This window comes from Arvicola amphibius, chromosome 7 (assembly GCF_903992535.2).
Source record: "Arvicola amphibius chromosome 7, mArvAmp1.2, whole genome shotgun sequence".
In the NCBI taxonomy this organism is placed as follows: Eukaryota; Metazoa; Chordata; class Mammalia; order Rodentia; family Cricetidae; genus Arvicola; species Arvicola amphibius.
This window is the reverse complement of record NC_052053.1, coordinates 60,651,680-60,669,876: the sequence shown is the minus strand read 5'-3', so window position 1 is coordinate 60,669,876 and position 18,197 is coordinate 60,651,680. Positions and strand designations below refer to the sequence as shown.

The following is an 18,197-nucleotide window of genomic DNA, read 5'->3' as shown; positions in this document are numbered from 1 at the left end:
CATTGCTGAGCCAAAGCACAAATTGCAGTAGGAAGCTGTAATTGGGGCAGAGCCTGTTTCCCATTGGCTATCTGCAAACACAGTGCCTTCGACCTTCTTTAGCATCCAGGGGAATCCTAGACGCAGGACTGCTCACACTTCATTACCCAAAGTCCTAGCTGTTGATTAGGTACAAGTAACTACAACTCTTCAGTAAGCATCTCATCTGAATGGTGGATTCACATTTTAAACTGAAAGCCAGGATGTTCTTGTGGATGCAGTTGTGGATTTTATGTGAATGTGACTTCACAAATGGCACTTGGGAAAGGATTCTGAAAGCACTGACATATTCTGTAAGGTGATATAATGTAGAGAGAAAAAATAAAACGGGGAGGACTCGCATCTCTAATGCAGCACTTGGAAAGCTGAGGCAGGAGGCTTCCCATGAGTTCAACAACAATCTGGAAACAAAACAACAACAAAAATGACCAAAGAGGGGGAGCACTGGGAGAAAGGTGGGGAACGAATGAGAACAGACAAACAGGCAGACTAAAGAACTATGCGTGAGTGCTGTCCATGGTTTGGGTACACCGTAGGTGTTCAATAAGATAGCATACCAAAAAAATATAAGAAAGAACTGATCAGTTATCAGGAATCTCACCTACGACATACAGGGCAGGTAGAGAAAGCGTGGTTTCAGTCACGTGATGTTAGACATTGTTAGGATGTGAAGGAACAGACTTTGTCCTTTTCTTACCTGTGCTGAAAATCTTTCAGCTTCTCATAGAGGTGGGGTCTGCATGTTGATTCTAAGATATTTCTTATTTTGGCTGTCTCGAACATTAACTCCTGTATAGAAGTAGAACATAGATTTTAGAATGTCAGCCATTTTCTTTCCACTAAGAGCAGGCAGCTGAGTGGATGGTGCTCAGGAGACTGTAGGAATTCCCGGCCCTGTGTTTGCTCCTGTAGGAACAGTGTTCGTTAACAAAGTTTCATTGAACAGTCGTACCTCTCTGTTTCCGAAACACTTGTCATGGCGCAGTGACAGCCTTGAATAGCTGATATGGCAACTCAAGATTTGTAAAATCATTCTTTCAGGTTTCCAATTCCTCTGCACAAATTGCGTTCTATAAACATCATGCATCATGGGTTTCTACATGAAAAGTTTCTACAAGAAAAATTTTCTAGAACAGAACGGGACTATTTCTGACTGACCTTAAATTCAGCATCCACTACATCAAATCTTCTGGAATCTTCCACAAGCTGGGTTCGAATATCTTCTGAGCAAACAAAGATGCTTTCCAAATGAGACCAGGTTCGCTGGACTTCCATCCAGGCAAAGATGACCGTGTCCGCTACATTTAACTTGTTCTGCCAGCTTAGGACTTGGTTGATGAAGTACTCCACATACTTACTTTGCAGAAGAGTCTGCAACTGCACCTAAAAGGCCAGCAGGCACGGGTCAGTCACTAACTACTGGGCTGTGAGGGCCACAGGATATACGATGTGTTGCTTTCATTGGTTGAATAAAGAAAACTGTCTTGGCCTACTTGATAAAGCGAACTCAGATAAGTGGGGAAGACAGAACAGAATTCTGGGAGGAAGAAAGCAGAGACGGAGAGAGCTGCCCACCATGAAGCAGCCAGGTCAGACATGCTGAATCTTTCCCGGTAAGCCACGAGCTCGTGGTTATAAACAGATTTAATAGAAATGGGTTGAATCAAGATGTGAGAGTTAGCCAATAAGAGGCTAGAACTAATGGGCCAGGCAGTGTTTAAATGAATACAGTTCCTTTGTAATTATTTTGGGGGTTAAGCTAGCAGGGCGGCCAGGAGCCAGGCGGCGGGATGCCGCTGCTCCTCTTACAACATCTGCCGTGGTTTTGCACCTTGTGTGGAACCCAGACAGGTGCTATCAAAGCTTTTGCAAAATGGAGCAAAGAACTCATAGCACGCTGATGTATCCAACCAAAGAAATGAGGTAAGAAGAAGCACCTGTATTTAACATGTCTTCTATAAGAAGGACATGCACTGTTGGGGGCTGGGGCCATGGCTTGGTTCATAAAGTGTTCACTATGGAAGCACGAGGACCTGAGTTCACATCCCCAGCACCCATGTAAAAGACAAAAACAAAAGCTAAGTATGGTGGCATGTACTTGTAATATCCCAGTATTGGGATAGGCAGATAGAGACAGGCAGATTCCTGGGGCTCAACAGGCAACCAGTACCATCCGATCAACTAGTCCCATGTCCCAGCGAAAAACTCTTCCTCAAAAATGATAAACACCACCTAATGGGTAATGGGGCAGCTTTAAGAATTAACACACTCTCTCTTCACTAAGCCCCTAGGCATTGCCTGCTCAGTTTCTCAAGGGTGTGTGTCCGTGTGTGTGTGTGTGTGTGTGTGAGTGTATCTGTGTGTCTGTGTGTGTCCATGTGTATGTGTGTGTTTGTGTATGCGTGTGTGTCTGTATGTGTGTATCCATGTATGTGTGTGTGTCTGTGTGTGTGTCCATGTGTATGTGTGTCTGTGTGTCTGTGTGTTTGTCCATGTATATGTGTGTGTCCGTGTGTGTGTGTGTCCGTGTGTGTGTGTGTCCGTGTGTATGTGTGTGTGTCCGTGTGTGTGTGTGTCCCCGTGTGCATGTGTACATTTGAAGGCATCAAGATTTCAAAAAGCAAACTCTCCCTCAAGCTTCCTCTTCCCGTTTTCAGCCGAGGGCTATGATCTACAGCAACACTGTCACCAAGACTGCTGCCACACGCAGCAGCCTGATGGTCACTTCTCACCGTACTCACATGGGAATTTCTAAACTGACCTCCTGCTCTTGTTCACTCTAAGTATTTAACATATACGATTCCTTTTTGGGGCAAACCCCTTGGTTTCTGTGCAATATCCTGCTCCATTATTTCCCTGCCCACAGGCTCTTGCCCTTTCCCACCCAGTCTGTTGTTATGCACAGGTGGCCATCCTCAAGGCTCTGGACCTTATGTCCTTTCTCTCTCTCCATCTCTCTGGATGCTGACAACGGCCTCCAACCCTCATGCTGCACAGAGTCTGGGCTCTGGGCTGATTTCTGCCTTTATATAATTGACTGTCACACTTAATCGGCCCAGAATCTTAGTGTCAGTATGCTCTAGGTTTACATCTGATCACGAGACAGTTATTGCCTTCTCAAATGCTCTCATCTACCTTTCTTCTTGAAGAGGTCTAAAGAGATGCTTATTACTTTATCTTTATAATTCAGGGTCATGTATGTTATTCTCACATCCATGTCTCCAGATTTACTTTTCATAACATTCATGAAAAATTATATTCCAAGGAAGCCAAAACCATTGGCCCCTGAGAGGTTGTGACTTTCTAATGTTGCAAACACCACTAACATTGTTCCCATGGCATAACCATTCTTTCCTAGTGTCTCTTCTTAGCCTTGTAGGAGTTTGACAATCTCTCTTTAGTCCCCCAGGAGTCTGTCAATCTCTCCTAAATCTCCTAGAAGTCTGTCTGTCTCTCCTTACTCTCCTAGGGGTCAGTCTGTCTCTCCTTAATCTCCTAGGAGTCTGTCTGTCTCTTGTTAGTCTCCCAGTGAACTCTTTTGTGCATCTCCCTTCTGAAGTACAAGTCCACACCTTTGAATGTCAAATGATCCCACACATGGAGCCCAGCAAGAGTAAATGCTCAGTGAACAAATGAATCAAACTTTGTAGGTGAATTATGAAAAAAATCCAAAATTGCTAAATAAAATAAAAATCTATAATAAAACCATCCATTTTACCTGGTTGTGCTCTAGCGTTTCAAAAAGCTGTTCATCAGACTTCAGCAGTGGAATACCTGTTCTGTGATGGGCTTCATAAGAAAATTCCAGGGTCTCCCAGGTGTGGCTGACTTCAGTAATAACCTAGTAATCACAAGAATTAATTAATTAAAGTATAAACATCAAATTTAGGACTAATATGTCACCCAGGATCTAGAATTCAAAAAAGTTTAATCCAATAATATCAATGTTAATATTTATAAATAAATTGTAAATTACAAATAAATATTTAATACTCACATCAATAATTTAAAAATGCATAATATTAAATGTGACTGGCCTCATTTTTTCCTACACGATTCATGGTGACAAGATTGGGGGAGTGAATGTCAGCACTCCAAAGAACCAAGCATCATAGTAACACCAAAGTGCTACTGAATCTGATCCACATCCCCTCCCTGAAGGTATGCAAGTGTGAGAAGGGACTTAAAGGTCATACCAATTTATATATTAGCCAGCATGAGACAGGTGGAGGGCCTGAATGTGAGCTCAGGCCCCTAAGCAAACCTGGGTAAGCCAATTATCCTTTTATGCTTCAGTTTCCCCATCTGTACCCTAGAAATAAAAACATTATTATTCTGAAAGGCTAATTGAGTTCATCAAAGTCCAGTTCTTAGAGTGGGGCTTGCAACAAAGGAAAAGATATGCAAGTGGCCCTGCTCCCTTCAACAGGGCCAGCTCTCCTATTGTTGCCTGTCCCATGTCTTTGATTGATCCTGTGTCCTGGCCCCTGCTCCCTTCGACATGGCCAGCCCTCCTGTTGTTGCCTGTCCTATGTCTTCGACTGATGTTGTGCATCGTAGGGAAGATGCAGTCCTAAAGGTATTACCACCTAAGAGCGGAGTCCATTCACCCAGCATCATGAAGACACATCCCTGAATGGTACCTTCTCAGTGCCTAGCTCCTTTATGGCCTTGTCCACGATGTCTCTCACATCATCTTCTACTCTGTGCAGCTGCAGTGCCAGCAAGTCTGCCAATGTTGTGGAATCAGTTATTGAAAATTTGACCTGATTAGGAAGAAAAGGAGGCAGACTCTGTATTCCACATTTAATGATGTCCTGGAAGGTGCGCTAACACAGTCACCCCCTTTCAGCTCATAGGTCATGAGCCTTCATTTGCAGTAACTCTACGGAGTCAAGTCTCTGCCATGTTCCCACACAATGATTTCTTCTGTTTTGTAGCCTTCCATTTTCAAACTGTTTCTATTGCATTATCCAAAAAAAACTATTTTTTTTAAAAAAAAGATTTCCACTTTCCCACTGTTAATTTATTATAATATAGTTGAAACCCTAGGAACTAGGCAGCAGCCCATTTGTCTTTTCTTCCTGAAGTCCTGCTCACAGAACATAATTTCCAGTCACTCGTGGTATGACCTAGTTTTACCACTAATTTAATCTTAGTGGCTTGCCAGAAATTATCGTCACTCATGCCATTATTCAGGTTTATCATGTGAAATAATTCACATTATTCTCTCCAGTATCCTTTGCCCCCCACTCCCCTCACCCAGGATTTGCTTAACAAGAACTTGGTTCTTCCTACATCCTGAAGTCAATTCATGTCCTTTACAAATGAGAGCTGCAGAAGAGCCATCTCTCTCACAGTCCTCAGAGAACAGCTCTCTGCCTTCAGAACGCTGCTGCCCTGTCTGACTTCCACCACTGCACACACTCAGAGTGACCAACGAGCCACTGCCTCAGGCTGACAAGCATCCTCACAGGTGAGACTGTCATTGGCCATGTCTGACCCTGGAAAAGTCAGCAAGTTGATCATTCTGTCTGTATTCTGACTTCACTCCCCAGCCAATGGGAGCAGGAAGATATACCGGGACTTTCGTGAGTCTTCTGTGCACTCAGTACATAGACAGCCCAGGAGATAGAATTTTTTCTACCTCTACTCTAAACTCCAGCCTAGAAAATGTGCTTTTTTCCCTCTACTGTCTGACTGACATAACATTTTTTTAGCTTATAAAAACACATTCCATAAGCAATCAGACACTGTGTCAAGGCAAAGGTGTATAGGAAGAAATAGGAGAGACAAGATACACAGTCAGTTACATATACAGATATAAAAATTCTGAATGAATTTATCAATTGGTAACAAAGAGTAAGTAGACAATGTCTAAAAGAACTAAGGAAAATATGAGCATAATAACTTCAGGGTCACTTGATAGACCTCTTACCACAGGCTAGACCTCGCATATGAGCATATATAGTATCTAATAGGTCTTCACGAGAAACATTGTTTTTATTTCATAGAATAGCTAATGAAGGCACATGGTGCAAGAAACAGTTCAGAGCTACACGATCCCTTCATGTTGGGATGAGGGCCACACCGCCAGGCTGTTGCGAGTTCCTGCCCTGTCAATTTTCCTTGCACTATGATAATATTCCTTCACAAAGAAAGCTCCTGCTTCACCTCGGGAGAAAACACATCCCAGGTTTCTCCTACACACTTCCAAAAGGTTCGGGTCACTTGTGGTGAAAAGCAGAGCATAAGAGACACATTTGCTTTTCTACAGAAACAATGAGGGCAGCCCAGAACCTCAAGAGGCATGAACATGTGAAAACCACTTATGTCATGCAACATGATACCAAAAAGGACATCATTTTACACACCAAGTTTAAAAAGGAATGCACAATGTCAGAATTTCCTCTTCTATAGATTTAGGTCTATACCTTTCGTTCCTTCCCACGGCACATAAAATCACTAGCCCGTCTTTGGTTGCTGCGAAATGTTGTCCTATTTCTTCTCGATGGCTCCTTACAGGGCAACTATGATGCTTAAAAAGCAGACAGAATCTTTCTCAGGATAAAAGTGAAAATAAACCCAAACTGGAGAAACAAAGTGACTTCCTGAGGTCAGACAGGCAGGAGGAGTGGGCTCACTGGTGCCTCGTCATTGATCCTCAAGGAACCTGATCTCCTGGTAGAGACTAGAGGCTTTCCTGCATGCTCCACTCTGTCAGGAGTAGAGACTATCAGTAAGATGGCCCCAGTACATACCCCAACGGCCTTCATCAGCTGCCGCCAATGCCTGTCCCTGAGAGCAGGGCTCTGCAACTCTGCGATGGCTCTCAGCGAGGTCATCAGGTCCTTCACGGTGCCCTCCAGGCCAGAATAAGCATCCCAGGCATGGACGGTCTTGTCCAGTGACCAGATTTCCTAAAGAAATGTAAGGGAAGGGGAATGCCCAGGTTCCTATAGAAAACAATGTATTGCATGTATGATTATCTCCCTTGGGAGAATACATGGGCCTTTTTCCATCCATGGATTAAGAAAGACAGTGAAGGCATATATGAGGTCAGCTTGGGCTATGTGAGTTCTTGGATTTTTTGTTTAATAAATAAAAGAAGCAGAAAGTATTGGTTCCTCTGGACCAGAGGTTCTAAACCTGTAGGTGAACACCTAAAATGGTTGTTTGCAAATATCGTTTTCATTGTTTGAGTTAAAGAAGTTTTAAATAAGGCCTCCTCTCAGCTTTCATCCTGGCTCGAGGAACAAAGCCAGCAATCGGGAATGACAAAAACCCACAATAAAACCGGGTAAATGATGGTGCCGATTCGTTTAAAAATAAGACATGCAGTTGGGGTGAGGTTGTAACTGGGACATGAAATAAACAAGGGCAGAAGAAATAATGGGGGGAGTGAGCACAGAATTAGCTGCAGCACGGCAGCCCATTAGCTTTGAGGGGCTTGAGACTGGGACAATGTGGAAGAACAAACTGGGCAGAGACAGTCCAAGCTGAGCCCAGAACTCAACCTGGGCCAAAGACATCAGGAAGTAGGAAGGAATCAAAGGACTCTCTCTCTCTCTCTCTCTCTCTCTCTCTCTCTCTCTCTCTCTCTCTCTCTCGCGTGTCTTCTTTTCTTTCTTTCCTTTTCTTTTTTAAAATATTTCCCAGGTTTCTCTATTAGAACCCTCTGAAGTAGATGAGTCTGCCAGCCCATCCTTGCCTGTCAGGGCCTGACATTTCTTTCTTCTTTTTTCTGTTTTTACTTTATTTTATGTGCATTGGTGTGAGGGTGTCAGATTCCCTACAACTGGAGTTACACACAGTTGTGAGTTGCCGTGTGGGTGCTGTGAATGGAACCCAGGTCCTCTGAAAGAGCAGCCAGTGCTCTTAACCATTAAGCCATGTCTCCAGCCCCAGGACTTGACATTTTTGACTTTTTTCCATGCTGTAGCCTTTGGCTCTCTACAAAGAAGTTCATTTTCTTCAGGCCACATGCGACACTAGTCAAGGCATTAGTTGTGGTAATGAAGTTCTGGGCACAGTGAGCCCTCTGGGCACGCTGGAGTAACAAGTGCTACAGAGGTCGTAATAGTTCATGTAGATACAGATGTAATCCCAAGAACCAAACTGATGGGTGCTTTTTTAGACAGACAATACTCATGGCTCCTAAGGGAAGACACCAGAGGCTCAGTTCCTAAGCTGTAGCCCTTGGCCCTGGTGCTCATCACCTTCCTCTCTACTCTGGAAGGCTATGGCAAGCTCATGGTCAGGGCTGTCTCTCATGCACTCATTAATCTTTCATGTAGTACACCAGGGCTGGCTGAGAAGATGGCTCAGTGGTTAAAAGCATGGACTGCTCTTCCAGAGAATCTGAGTTCAGTTCCCAGCACCCACACGGCAGCTCACAACTGTCTACAACTTCAGTTCCAGGGCATCTGACACCCTCGCACCAATACACACAAAATTAAATTAAGTAAAAGCAAAAACACTAATATGCTTCCATCAACACATTCTCAGAAGGGCAGGCTTGATGAGGTGCACGACGTGGTGAGAGTGGAAAAAATATTGTTTTGTCTCATTCTGTTCGGAGTAAATAAGGAAACACAGCCCCTTACACCAGATACTACTAGGCAAGGGAAGATGGAAGGAGGCGGTGCCCAGAAAGACAAATGGCTCTACCCAGCAGTTATGAGACTTGCCTTGGCAAACCTCCTGAGCTCCGCATCCATCTGTTCCACGTTGATCTGTTTCCACTGAGTTTTTGTCCAATTATCAATGCTTCTCTGAAAATGCACAGGAGATAAAAGTGTCAACATTTGGCAGAAGCAAGTCTCCACAAGCAAATATATAAACTGGTGAGACACGGGGCTCTCTCTACCAGTGCAAAGTCAATTTAAAATATTAACTGCACTTGTCAAAACTTCCCCATCACTAAAATAAAATTGTCAGAACGTGTGAAGCTTAAGGCTAAAACACTATGATGCATTAATTTCTAGTAGCAATAATAAATCCACATAGTCACCATCATTTCATCCTGAAGAGTTTAAGTCAATTGTTAAGTATATTACTGAAAAATACGCTTCTATAATTCTAAATGCAATGGAAATTAGGCTGTCATCCAAAAGTCTTTATTGTAACAAAAATCTCATTTACCAGTTTTGATCATATTTATATTTTACATATTGTTAATATATTTTTACATGGTTTTAAACTGACTTAAGGAATTTATGCAAGTTGTATATTTTTCTAGAGCTTTTTATACATAACCTTTTAGTATTGATCACATACAAATTAAATATTTTAAGTACATTTCAGTTTATACATTTTTACAGAAAATACAGACAGGGTGTCTATGTGAGCTTGTATGTGCAGTCAACTGTCTATTCAACAGAGATTTACATTTTAATATTTATTCATATTCTATAGAATATCCCCAAGGGATCCGAGGCAGTCAGCTCGTATAGCAATGTTTTACTCTAAACTAAAATAAAAACAACTTATATTCAGGCAGAATCTTTCATTAACAGAGATCTCAGGAACCTTAGTGCTGGGAATAGGTGTAGGGAGTAAAAACTAATGTATGTTTACTTTAAAACACCATGAAACCCAGATAAACTGATATAGACACTGAGATTACATGTTCACTCAAATCTCTTATGAAAGAGAACCATGGTGCCCCAAATCCATCTTACTCTGACATAAACGATGACATCCCAGAGGCCCTTGAGCAGTCGGATCTCTCTGCGGCACTGCTTCATCTGTTTGTACTCTGGAAGAGCCACCTCGAAGAGCCGTGCACAGTCTTGCATCTGCCCCATCTCTTCCTCCAAAGTCTCCAGCTCCTGATGTGCCTGAGGGGAAAACACACCTGCAAGCTGCAGGCCAGGGACAGAAGCCACACCGTCCCTATTTCTGTGACTGCACCTTCAAACTGTGATTCTCAGAAGGAAATTGAATTAAAAAGCCTGCTGTGTAATTTGTAAGCTGCAGATGGCTGTTGACTTCTTACTTTCTTCATACAGTTGGAACTTTGCTCAAGAACAGGGGATGTTCTAGATCAGAAATTAGTTTTTAATGATCAAATAGTTTAACAAAACAAGAACAACTAAAGAAGAAGAAGAAGAAGAAGAAGAAGAAGAAGAGGAAGAAGAAGAAGAAGAAGAAGAAGAAGAAGAAGAAGAAGAAGAAGAAGAAGAAGAAGAAGAAGAAGAAGAAGAAGAAGAAAAAGAAGAAGAAGAGGAGGAGGAAGAGGAGGAGGAGGAGGAAGAGGAGGAGGAGGAGGAGGAAGAGGAAGAGAGAAAGAAAGAAAGAAAGAAAGAAAGAAAGAAAGAAAGAAGCCAAATTCTAGCTCTGAGTAGTGCCTCAGTGATCCTCCAGCATGCAGGAAAACAAGGCACGGGGATCACTGAGAATAAACCAGACTGGGCACAGAGGAAGACCCTGAGAAGCAAGAAATGAAGGAAAGAAGGAAGGAAGGAAGAGAAGGGAGAAAAGGGAGAGAGGGGGAGGGAAGAAAAAAAGAAAACCACTCCAACTGCAAAATGGCCCTATAAATGATTACCAATACAAACATGCTCAAGACCACACATGTCCAAGGGCATCCAGAGTAAACTCATCCGCACATACCTGTGTTCATTCCAGCTAACAGTCACCTTTGCTAAGGCTCCACTACTATCCTGTCACCTAGAAAAGCTAATGTTTTGCATCCAGTGCAGATTAGTTTGCTTTCCCCTTTAGACGAGCATCTCTTAATTTTCCTTTCTATTAACAGGGCAGTGTGCTCACACAGTGAAGTCTGAAAGAGAGCACCTTACACACACACACACACACACACACACACACACACACACACACCGTCCCGCTGTTGTTTCTCCCTGCTCTTTCTCCTCTCCTCAGTGATCATTTTCTCCAGTCTGAACCGGACTTGCCTTCTGCTTTGGATTTCCTTCCATCCTCCTCCCAAGGTTCAACGACTGAATTCCTTTAGTTTTCTTCCCTTTTCTTTTCACATTAAGAAAATGAGCGTCATGTACGTGTTTTAAAATATGTGCACACGGTGGCCTAGATCCAAATGAAAACGTCTTCTCAACATATATATCATCCCACTGTGGGTTTGCTGTAGTGACAGCATTTGAAAATGTACTCTTGGAGATTTTTAAATGTCAGAACATGAGGGTTAGCCAGTTCTAATATGCTTGTCCCCCTATATCTGCAGGAGACTGTTCCAGGATTCTGCCCAGATACTCAAACCCAAATACACTTAGTCCCTTATATAAAATAGCATGGCCTCTGTATAGAACATATGAATGTATTTTAAATACTTTCTAAGTTATATTTAATACCTAATGCAATGTAAATGAATTATAAACAGCTGTTAAAACAGCTGTACAAATAACTTTTTCTATTTCTCTTCCTACTGGCTGATTTTAATGCTTATGTCACTGTGTGGTTAATATTGTCAAACTGACATGATCTTTAATCACCTAGAAGACAAACCTCTAGGCATGAGTTGCTAGAGAGGATTAACAGAGATGGAAAGACCCACCCTAAATGTGGTTGGCACCATTTTATGGGCTGAATGAATAGGAGGAAGTGAGCCAAGAGTCAATAGCATCAGTATGGCCACGTCTTCCCTCATACTCCTGCTGCCACAGACCCTTCCTTAACTTAGTCTTGCCTGATAATTATTTTACAACTAGGATAAAAGATAAATAATATTCAACACTATATAGAATTATTATTTCTGGGGAAAATCTTGAGAAATTATGTTTTTATGAAAAGGTACGCATTTCACGCTGAAGCTTTCAAGTTCTGTGTTGACATGTTCTGTGGCCACAAGTTCTGCTTTTTTCGCGCTGTAAACGCCAATGGCTAGCATTCCATTTGACATGCAGATCATTCTTTTCAAGGTCTGGCTGCATGTGGGTCTGTCCTAAAATGACATCTGCCTTGGCTGTTCCCTCCTCCTTTCTTTCTTTCTTTCTTTCTTTCTTTCTTTCTTTCTTTCTTTCTTCCTTTCTTCCTTCCTTCCTTCCTTCCTTTCTTTCTTTCTTTCTTTCTTTCTTTCTTTCTTTCTTTCTTTCTTTCCTTCTCTCTCTCTCTGTCTCTGTCTCTCTCTGTCTCTCTGTCTCTCTCTCTCTCCCTTCCTTCCTTCCTTCCTTCCTTCCTTCCTTCCTTCCTTTCTTGGTTTTTTGAAACAGGTTTTGTCTGTGTAGCTTTGAAGGCTGTCCTGGAACTCACTCTGTATACCAGGTTGACCTTGCACTCACAGAGATCCACCTGCCGCTGCTCCTGAGAGCTGGGATTAAAGGAATGTGCCACTACTGGCAGCTGCCACCTTTTCTGGAGGCAAAGGTAGCAGGAGATACTTTGGTGATCTGTTCACAGTGAATTCATTCCAATGTCATGAAACTTAGTGTGTCTGCATTTCAGTCCTACTGGAATAGAGTCATAGGGTTTGGAAGATGCCGCCAACGCCCTCTGGTTTCTGTTCTTGCTGAGAGTCCTCTTGCCTGCCTGCCACTTCCAGCAGCTTTATGTCTGGCTTTATCTGGTCACTTTTGGTATTCTGAGGTTCACTGTGATGAATCTAAACAAACCTTCACTTATCCACACTGGTTTTCAGGCAGCTTCTAGAATCCACAGTCCATGCTTTATCTAGCTCCAGAGATATATTCCTGCTGGAAGTGGCAGGCAAGAAAGATGGCCTCTCAGCAAGAACAGAAACCAGAGGACGCTGGCGGCATCTTCCAGATTCTATGACTATTCTAGCTAGTATCTTTCTCTGTATCTCTTGCCTGTTTCTCATTTCTTCATGCCCATTTGAAGTGTTCCAAGTAATTTCTTCCAGTGTAACACACACATCCCCATTTTTCCAACTGTAAATAGTTTATTCTCCTATCTGCTGAATTGTATGTCTTAGGCAACTGTAATTTTCATTTCCTTAAGTAACTGGCACTTTTCCAAATTCAGCTGATCATATTTGACAGACTCAAAACTGAGCAATGATCCTATTTTTCCAGTATCCTCATTTTCTGGCATCTAAAGATGTGCACGACTCTACATCTGGATTCCTGCTAGCTTCCAGGCATGATGGCTCTGTGCTATCTTACTGCTCACTCGGGTTTGACTTGACTGGTCTATTGCTCCCTCCAGGATAATGGATTAAGATCAGGACTGTTTTTCAGGGATTTGAGTTTCTTTCTATTGAGTTCTAAAAAGAGCTACTTACAGCCATTCATATTCCCTGGCCTTGAAAATTCCTTAATCCCAAGGCAGCATAGAGGGAACCACAGGTGCTTATGACACAGGCTCACATTTATAGATTTCTAGAGGACCTCTTTCCTCTCTCTTCACCTTACTCTGAGGCTTAGCAAGGGTCAGTGGGACCCTCAGAGGCTCTCCGTGCACACTGTACACCCTGGATGCACTTCTGTTGCCCTATCCCAGTTATCCTGAGATCTGCTCCGATACAACATCCACCATAGCAAAAGTGCCCATCTCAAAGCTGCAGCTCCCAGGATGTGCTGGCATGCTCAAGAGCTGCTAAAGCAGCATGGCTTTGGCATCCTTTCAAATGTTCTATCCTGCTGATAAAAGATTTCTCCAACTTTTCTGAGCACAGCAACCCATGCATGATGTGGGAAGTCCTTCTGTATATGTGTTGCTTTTATTGGTTATTGGATAAAGAATCTGTCTTGGCCTGTGATAGTAGAGCTAGATGGGGGGCGTGGGTGGACTAAACTGAATGCTGAGAGAAAGAAGGTGGAGTCAGTGAGACACCAGGTAGTCACCAGAGGGGAAAGACGCAATCCACCAGCTGGAACCTTGCTTCATGGTAAAATATAAAATAATAGAAATGGCTTGATTTAAGAGATAAGAGTGAGCTAGAAATATGCATACGCTAATAGGCCAAGCAGTGTTGTAATGACACAGCTTCTGTGTAATTATTTCCGGAGTCTGGGTGGCTGGAAACTGAACAATCCATGTACGACTGTACATCTGTGGTAATGTATCCAGCATCTTTTATGCAAGAAGAATCATCACAGTGTGCAAGCCCCACAAATTGAGCGGCCTTTTATCTTGAATAATTTCTCTATTTTCTGCACCCCATCTTTCTGAACAGAACCCAGCATTTTACTGTGGAATCCCATCACAGAAAGGAAGGAAAGAAGGAGGGATAAATGAAATAAAGAAAGAATGAATCCCACCATGGACCATCACATCACCCTCCTTGTTCCTGGAAGGTCAATGGCTTTTATTTATGGGGTGAGATGCCTGGGTCACTGGTCCTCCCCATGGCACAAGGCTGTGCATGACTCTGCTTGAATCTGATTCTAGAAATATTAGATTTATAAGTCGAGCAAACACAGAGAATGACTTCAAGAAACAGGTAGCCCAGCTCCATCCTTTTTGAAATGTCTGCCACACATCCTGAAAAGGCATGGGGCGAGCTTCTCACTTTTAAATATTCAACTATAAGCAGCTACAGTTTGTGTGGCAGTGGTGAGATTCAATGCATATCTGTCATAAATGTTTGCAGACAACATATTGGTGAGTCAAATAAAAACCATTTTCCCATCCGCAATCTGTTCAGACCACCTGGAGTTTAGACACAGTCTTTTAACAATCCTTTATTAACATATGCTAACTTACTCCTTTTCAATGGATAGAAACTAACTTTCTTCAAAATGGGGGAAAAGACCTTAGGTGTGTTTTTTAAATAGGGTAAAAGCAGTTGTTTCAATTCAAAGCCAGATTTGGAAAATCTGGACACCATTCCAAGAGGAAATCCTAAGCCAAACATGGAGAGGAACCCAGAAATGCCCAGCATGTGAACGAAAACATTCTCACCCTCACAGGGACATTTTTGCACTTCTTGGATTGCTAGGTTAAGATCCTGCAGGGTTTCTAACACAAAGATAGAACACATCCTTTTAAAACCCCTGTGAATCCCGTGTGGGTTTGAGTTCTTACAGCAATGTAGATGGTGAGAAGCTTGTGAGAAACCCTGGGTGAGTCAACAGGATTGACTCCTAGGCTGCTGTGCACTCCTCTGGTTAAAGCTACACTTGGCAGGCTGGAGCTGGAGTTCAGTGGCTGAGCACTACAGGCCTCGTGCGAAGCCCTCACATCAATCTCTACCACTTGAGAACAAAGGAGAAGGTTATTACATGGGAAGCAGCGTCATTGTTAGAAGATTTAGATAGGCAAAACTGTAATCCTATTTCTGAAGTTTATGAACTGTAATCTTTAAAAAAAGTATGTAACTATATGCTGATTGTCTTCATCTTAAAGGAGAAAAACTGAAGTGATCTCATACGCCTACAACAGTAATTAAAATGTAATCTGCTCAATAAAAGTTCGTTTTATCTCCCTCCTCCTGTGTGTGTCCCCGTCCATCCACACACATGTACACATGTGTCTGGTCATGTGTTTGTAGGGAACTGAACTCCTCCTCCAGAAACTAGGCCAGCTCTCTCTACACTCATCTGTATCTCTGGCCTCACTTTTTATTTTGAGATAGAACATCACTAACTTACTCAGACCAGCCTTAAACCCAGTTTTTAGCCTATGCGACTTGAATTTCTGCCCTGGTTTCACAAGCAGCCAGGATTCTGGATGATAACCCTGCTAAACGAGGTCAAATCATTCTTATTTCTGTCCTCCGACTCTTAACAGACGGCGAGACCTCACACATTCTCAGTGCTGTTTTCACTTGGGTGATTATTTTGACGATGATGGCGTTTGGAGGAAACACAATTTAAAACTATGTAATGTAGGAAAAAAGAAAACTCCTCTTCTGATCAGGCTCCTGCTGGGCACATGAGACGGTTGAAAAGGAATTACCTTATCCAGCACTGAGTATGGATTCTTTGCTTTAAATCCAAGCGGGGCATACCTTCTGAATCTCTCTCTGAATTCTGCTTGCTTTTCCTAGTCAGGGGAGAAAAGTGAATGTCAATCAGATAGCTTCTATTACCCTTGTCAAACTTCCCTTAAAAATAGAGAGACACAAACCAGAAAGTAACTCACATCAAACAAAACACATTTCTTTCTAATGAGAGTGACCTCCGCATTTTGGAGTGGGGAGACTTTGTGTTTGACCATAGCCGCGATCTTCTTGGTGGTTTCCCATTGTTCTGGTAATTCCTGTGTAAACAAAGGTGCAATGGCCATCACTTCAGCCCCTGAGCCAATTCTACTTCATGAGGTCAAATCACTCTTATTTCTGTCCTCCGACTCAGGACATCTCTTAGAAGCAGGTCATCCAAATAAGACAAGGTTACAGCATAAAAGGGGTTAGAACTGGGGCACCTCCCATGCAGACATTAGAATTGCTTTCATCTTAAAACTGGCAGAAACATTTCAAAATAAAGACTCACCTCCAAATCACTTTGCCATTGTTGGAACAGAGTTAAAGAGCCGTGTAGACTGGGGAAGGGCTTGCAAGGAAAGTTCCTGATTCTGATCTTTACCTAGGAGTGACAGTATGGACCTACAATCTTCAAGGGCACAGAGGGGTTAGGGTAGAAAGACACAGAGACAGAAGAATCCCTGGGGCTTGTTAGCCACTAGCCTGGCCAAATGGGTGAACTCCAGGTTCAATGAGGGACCTTGTCTCAAAAAATATGTGATTAAGGAAAACACTCATCATCGAACTGTGACTTCCACAGGCATATGAATTATGTATACATGTGCATCCACACACACACATCCACACACACATGCACACATACACACATACATGCACACATACACATGCACCCACACATACATGCACACACACACACGAAATTAAAGTGCCCTGGGCATGAATTTACTGCTTCCTAAAAACTAGAAATGTAAATCAGGAACTTTAGTGGTTTTTTATTTTTAAAAAAAAAGAGAAGAAAAGAAAGATAGAAAAAAGAAAAAAGTTGCTTTGAAACTTTGATTCTGGGTAGGCAAAAGCTACAATGTGACCCTGTTTCTTCCTCTGTCACAATTTTCAGGGTTCTGAGCTGGCTCAAGTTTTAGCACTGAAGTTGACCTGTTTTTGGCAAGGAGGAATTTTTTGAAGGAACTTAAGAGGCAATGGGTACAGGAAGGTCAATTCCTGCTTGATGTTGAACAAAAACAACAATAAACAGTTGAGGTACTACCTCCACCCCGCCCTCCCCTCCTACCCTGCAAACAGATGAGGAGCACCTGACCGTGACAGCCCTGATGCCATGGAGAAGCATGGCTGTGTCCAAGGACACTGAACTTGATTGGTCAAACACAGCCACATCTCCTGACAGGGTCCTGACTTGCTGAGCTGCACTGCAAAGTTCCATAAGCTACTTTGTAACCCTCAGTAGATATTTGATGGACAGTCCAGCAGCTGCAGATTATAAAGAGGGTCCCGTGCTAAGTAGCTGTGTGGAGAGGGTACTTCAGTGGTAAAACACGTTCTTGGACTTAAACTAGTATAGCGTCTCCAAAAGAGAAGGAAGGAGGCGTGCGCAGAGCTACTTCACATGGCACATTGTACTAATGTCCCCCAACAGGCCAACTAGTAATACAATCAATGTAATTAGGAAGCAATATAGTGTCACGACAGGAACCCCCTCCAACTCAGGAACCAACAGACTTGGGCTCTAAAACACTCTGCTCCCATCTTTGGCCTCCTCTCATCAAAATCCTGTGTCTTGTGACCCTGGATTCTGTCCCCAGCATGATGTTGCTTGACCATAATCCCAAAGACTCAGGAGCTGGAGGTCAGGAGTAGGAAAGGATGAAGGAAGTTCAAGGTGAGCCTTAGCAACATAGCAAGTTCAAGGCTTAACTGAGGAGAGACCATGTCTCAAACATAAGAACAATATAACCCAATCCAACTCAGTATCCCATCAGAAGCCATGAGTAGAAGTCAGGGAGGACAGGGGACATCCCAGGTCCGTCCGTACCTTCCTCAAACACAGCAGACCTGCCATGTGCTTGTAAATTCTAACTACCCCTTTACTTGATACAAAAAGCAAAAGATCGGACTGTCTCAAAAGTCTAATGGACAGAATCCAATTTGGGGAGGAGATAACTCAATGTGAGGCACAATGACCGAGAGCTTCTGGGAGAGACAGAGTGGATGAGCCCTGTGGACCAGAACTCTACTGCTTCTGCAGGGTAGACGGTGGGCAGCATATGAGGAT

General features: G+C 42.9%; 1 protein-coding gene across 1 annotated transcript in view; it reads right to left on the bottom strand.

Moving 5' to 3' along the window:
- Window positions 1-18,197, bottom strand: part of Dnah11 (dynein axonemal heavy chain 11) — a 317,751-nt gene that overhangs the window by 250,480 nt on the left and 49,074 nt on the right. Inside the window, exons 19-27 of the mRNA XM_038336393.1 lie at window positions 16,066-16,182; window positions 15,880-15,966; window positions 9,723-9,881; window positions 8,730-8,813; window positions 6,801-6,959; window positions 4,683-4,805; window positions 3,758-3,880; window positions 1,198-1,422; window positions 737-828 (exon numbers count right to left, since the gene is read on the bottom strand). Of these exons, the coding sequence (XP_038192321.1) occupies window positions 737-828; window positions 1,198-1,422; window positions 3,758-3,880; window positions 4,683-4,805; window positions 6,801-6,959; window positions 8,730-8,813; window positions 9,723-9,881; window positions 15,880-15,966; window positions 16,066-16,182 (1,169 nt within the window). The remainder of the gene's footprint in view (window positions 1-736; window positions 829-1,197; window positions 1,423-3,757; window positions 3,881-4,682; window positions 4,806-6,800; window positions 6,960-8,729; window positions 8,814-9,722; window positions 9,882-15,879; window positions 15,967-16,065; window positions 16,183-18,197) is intronic.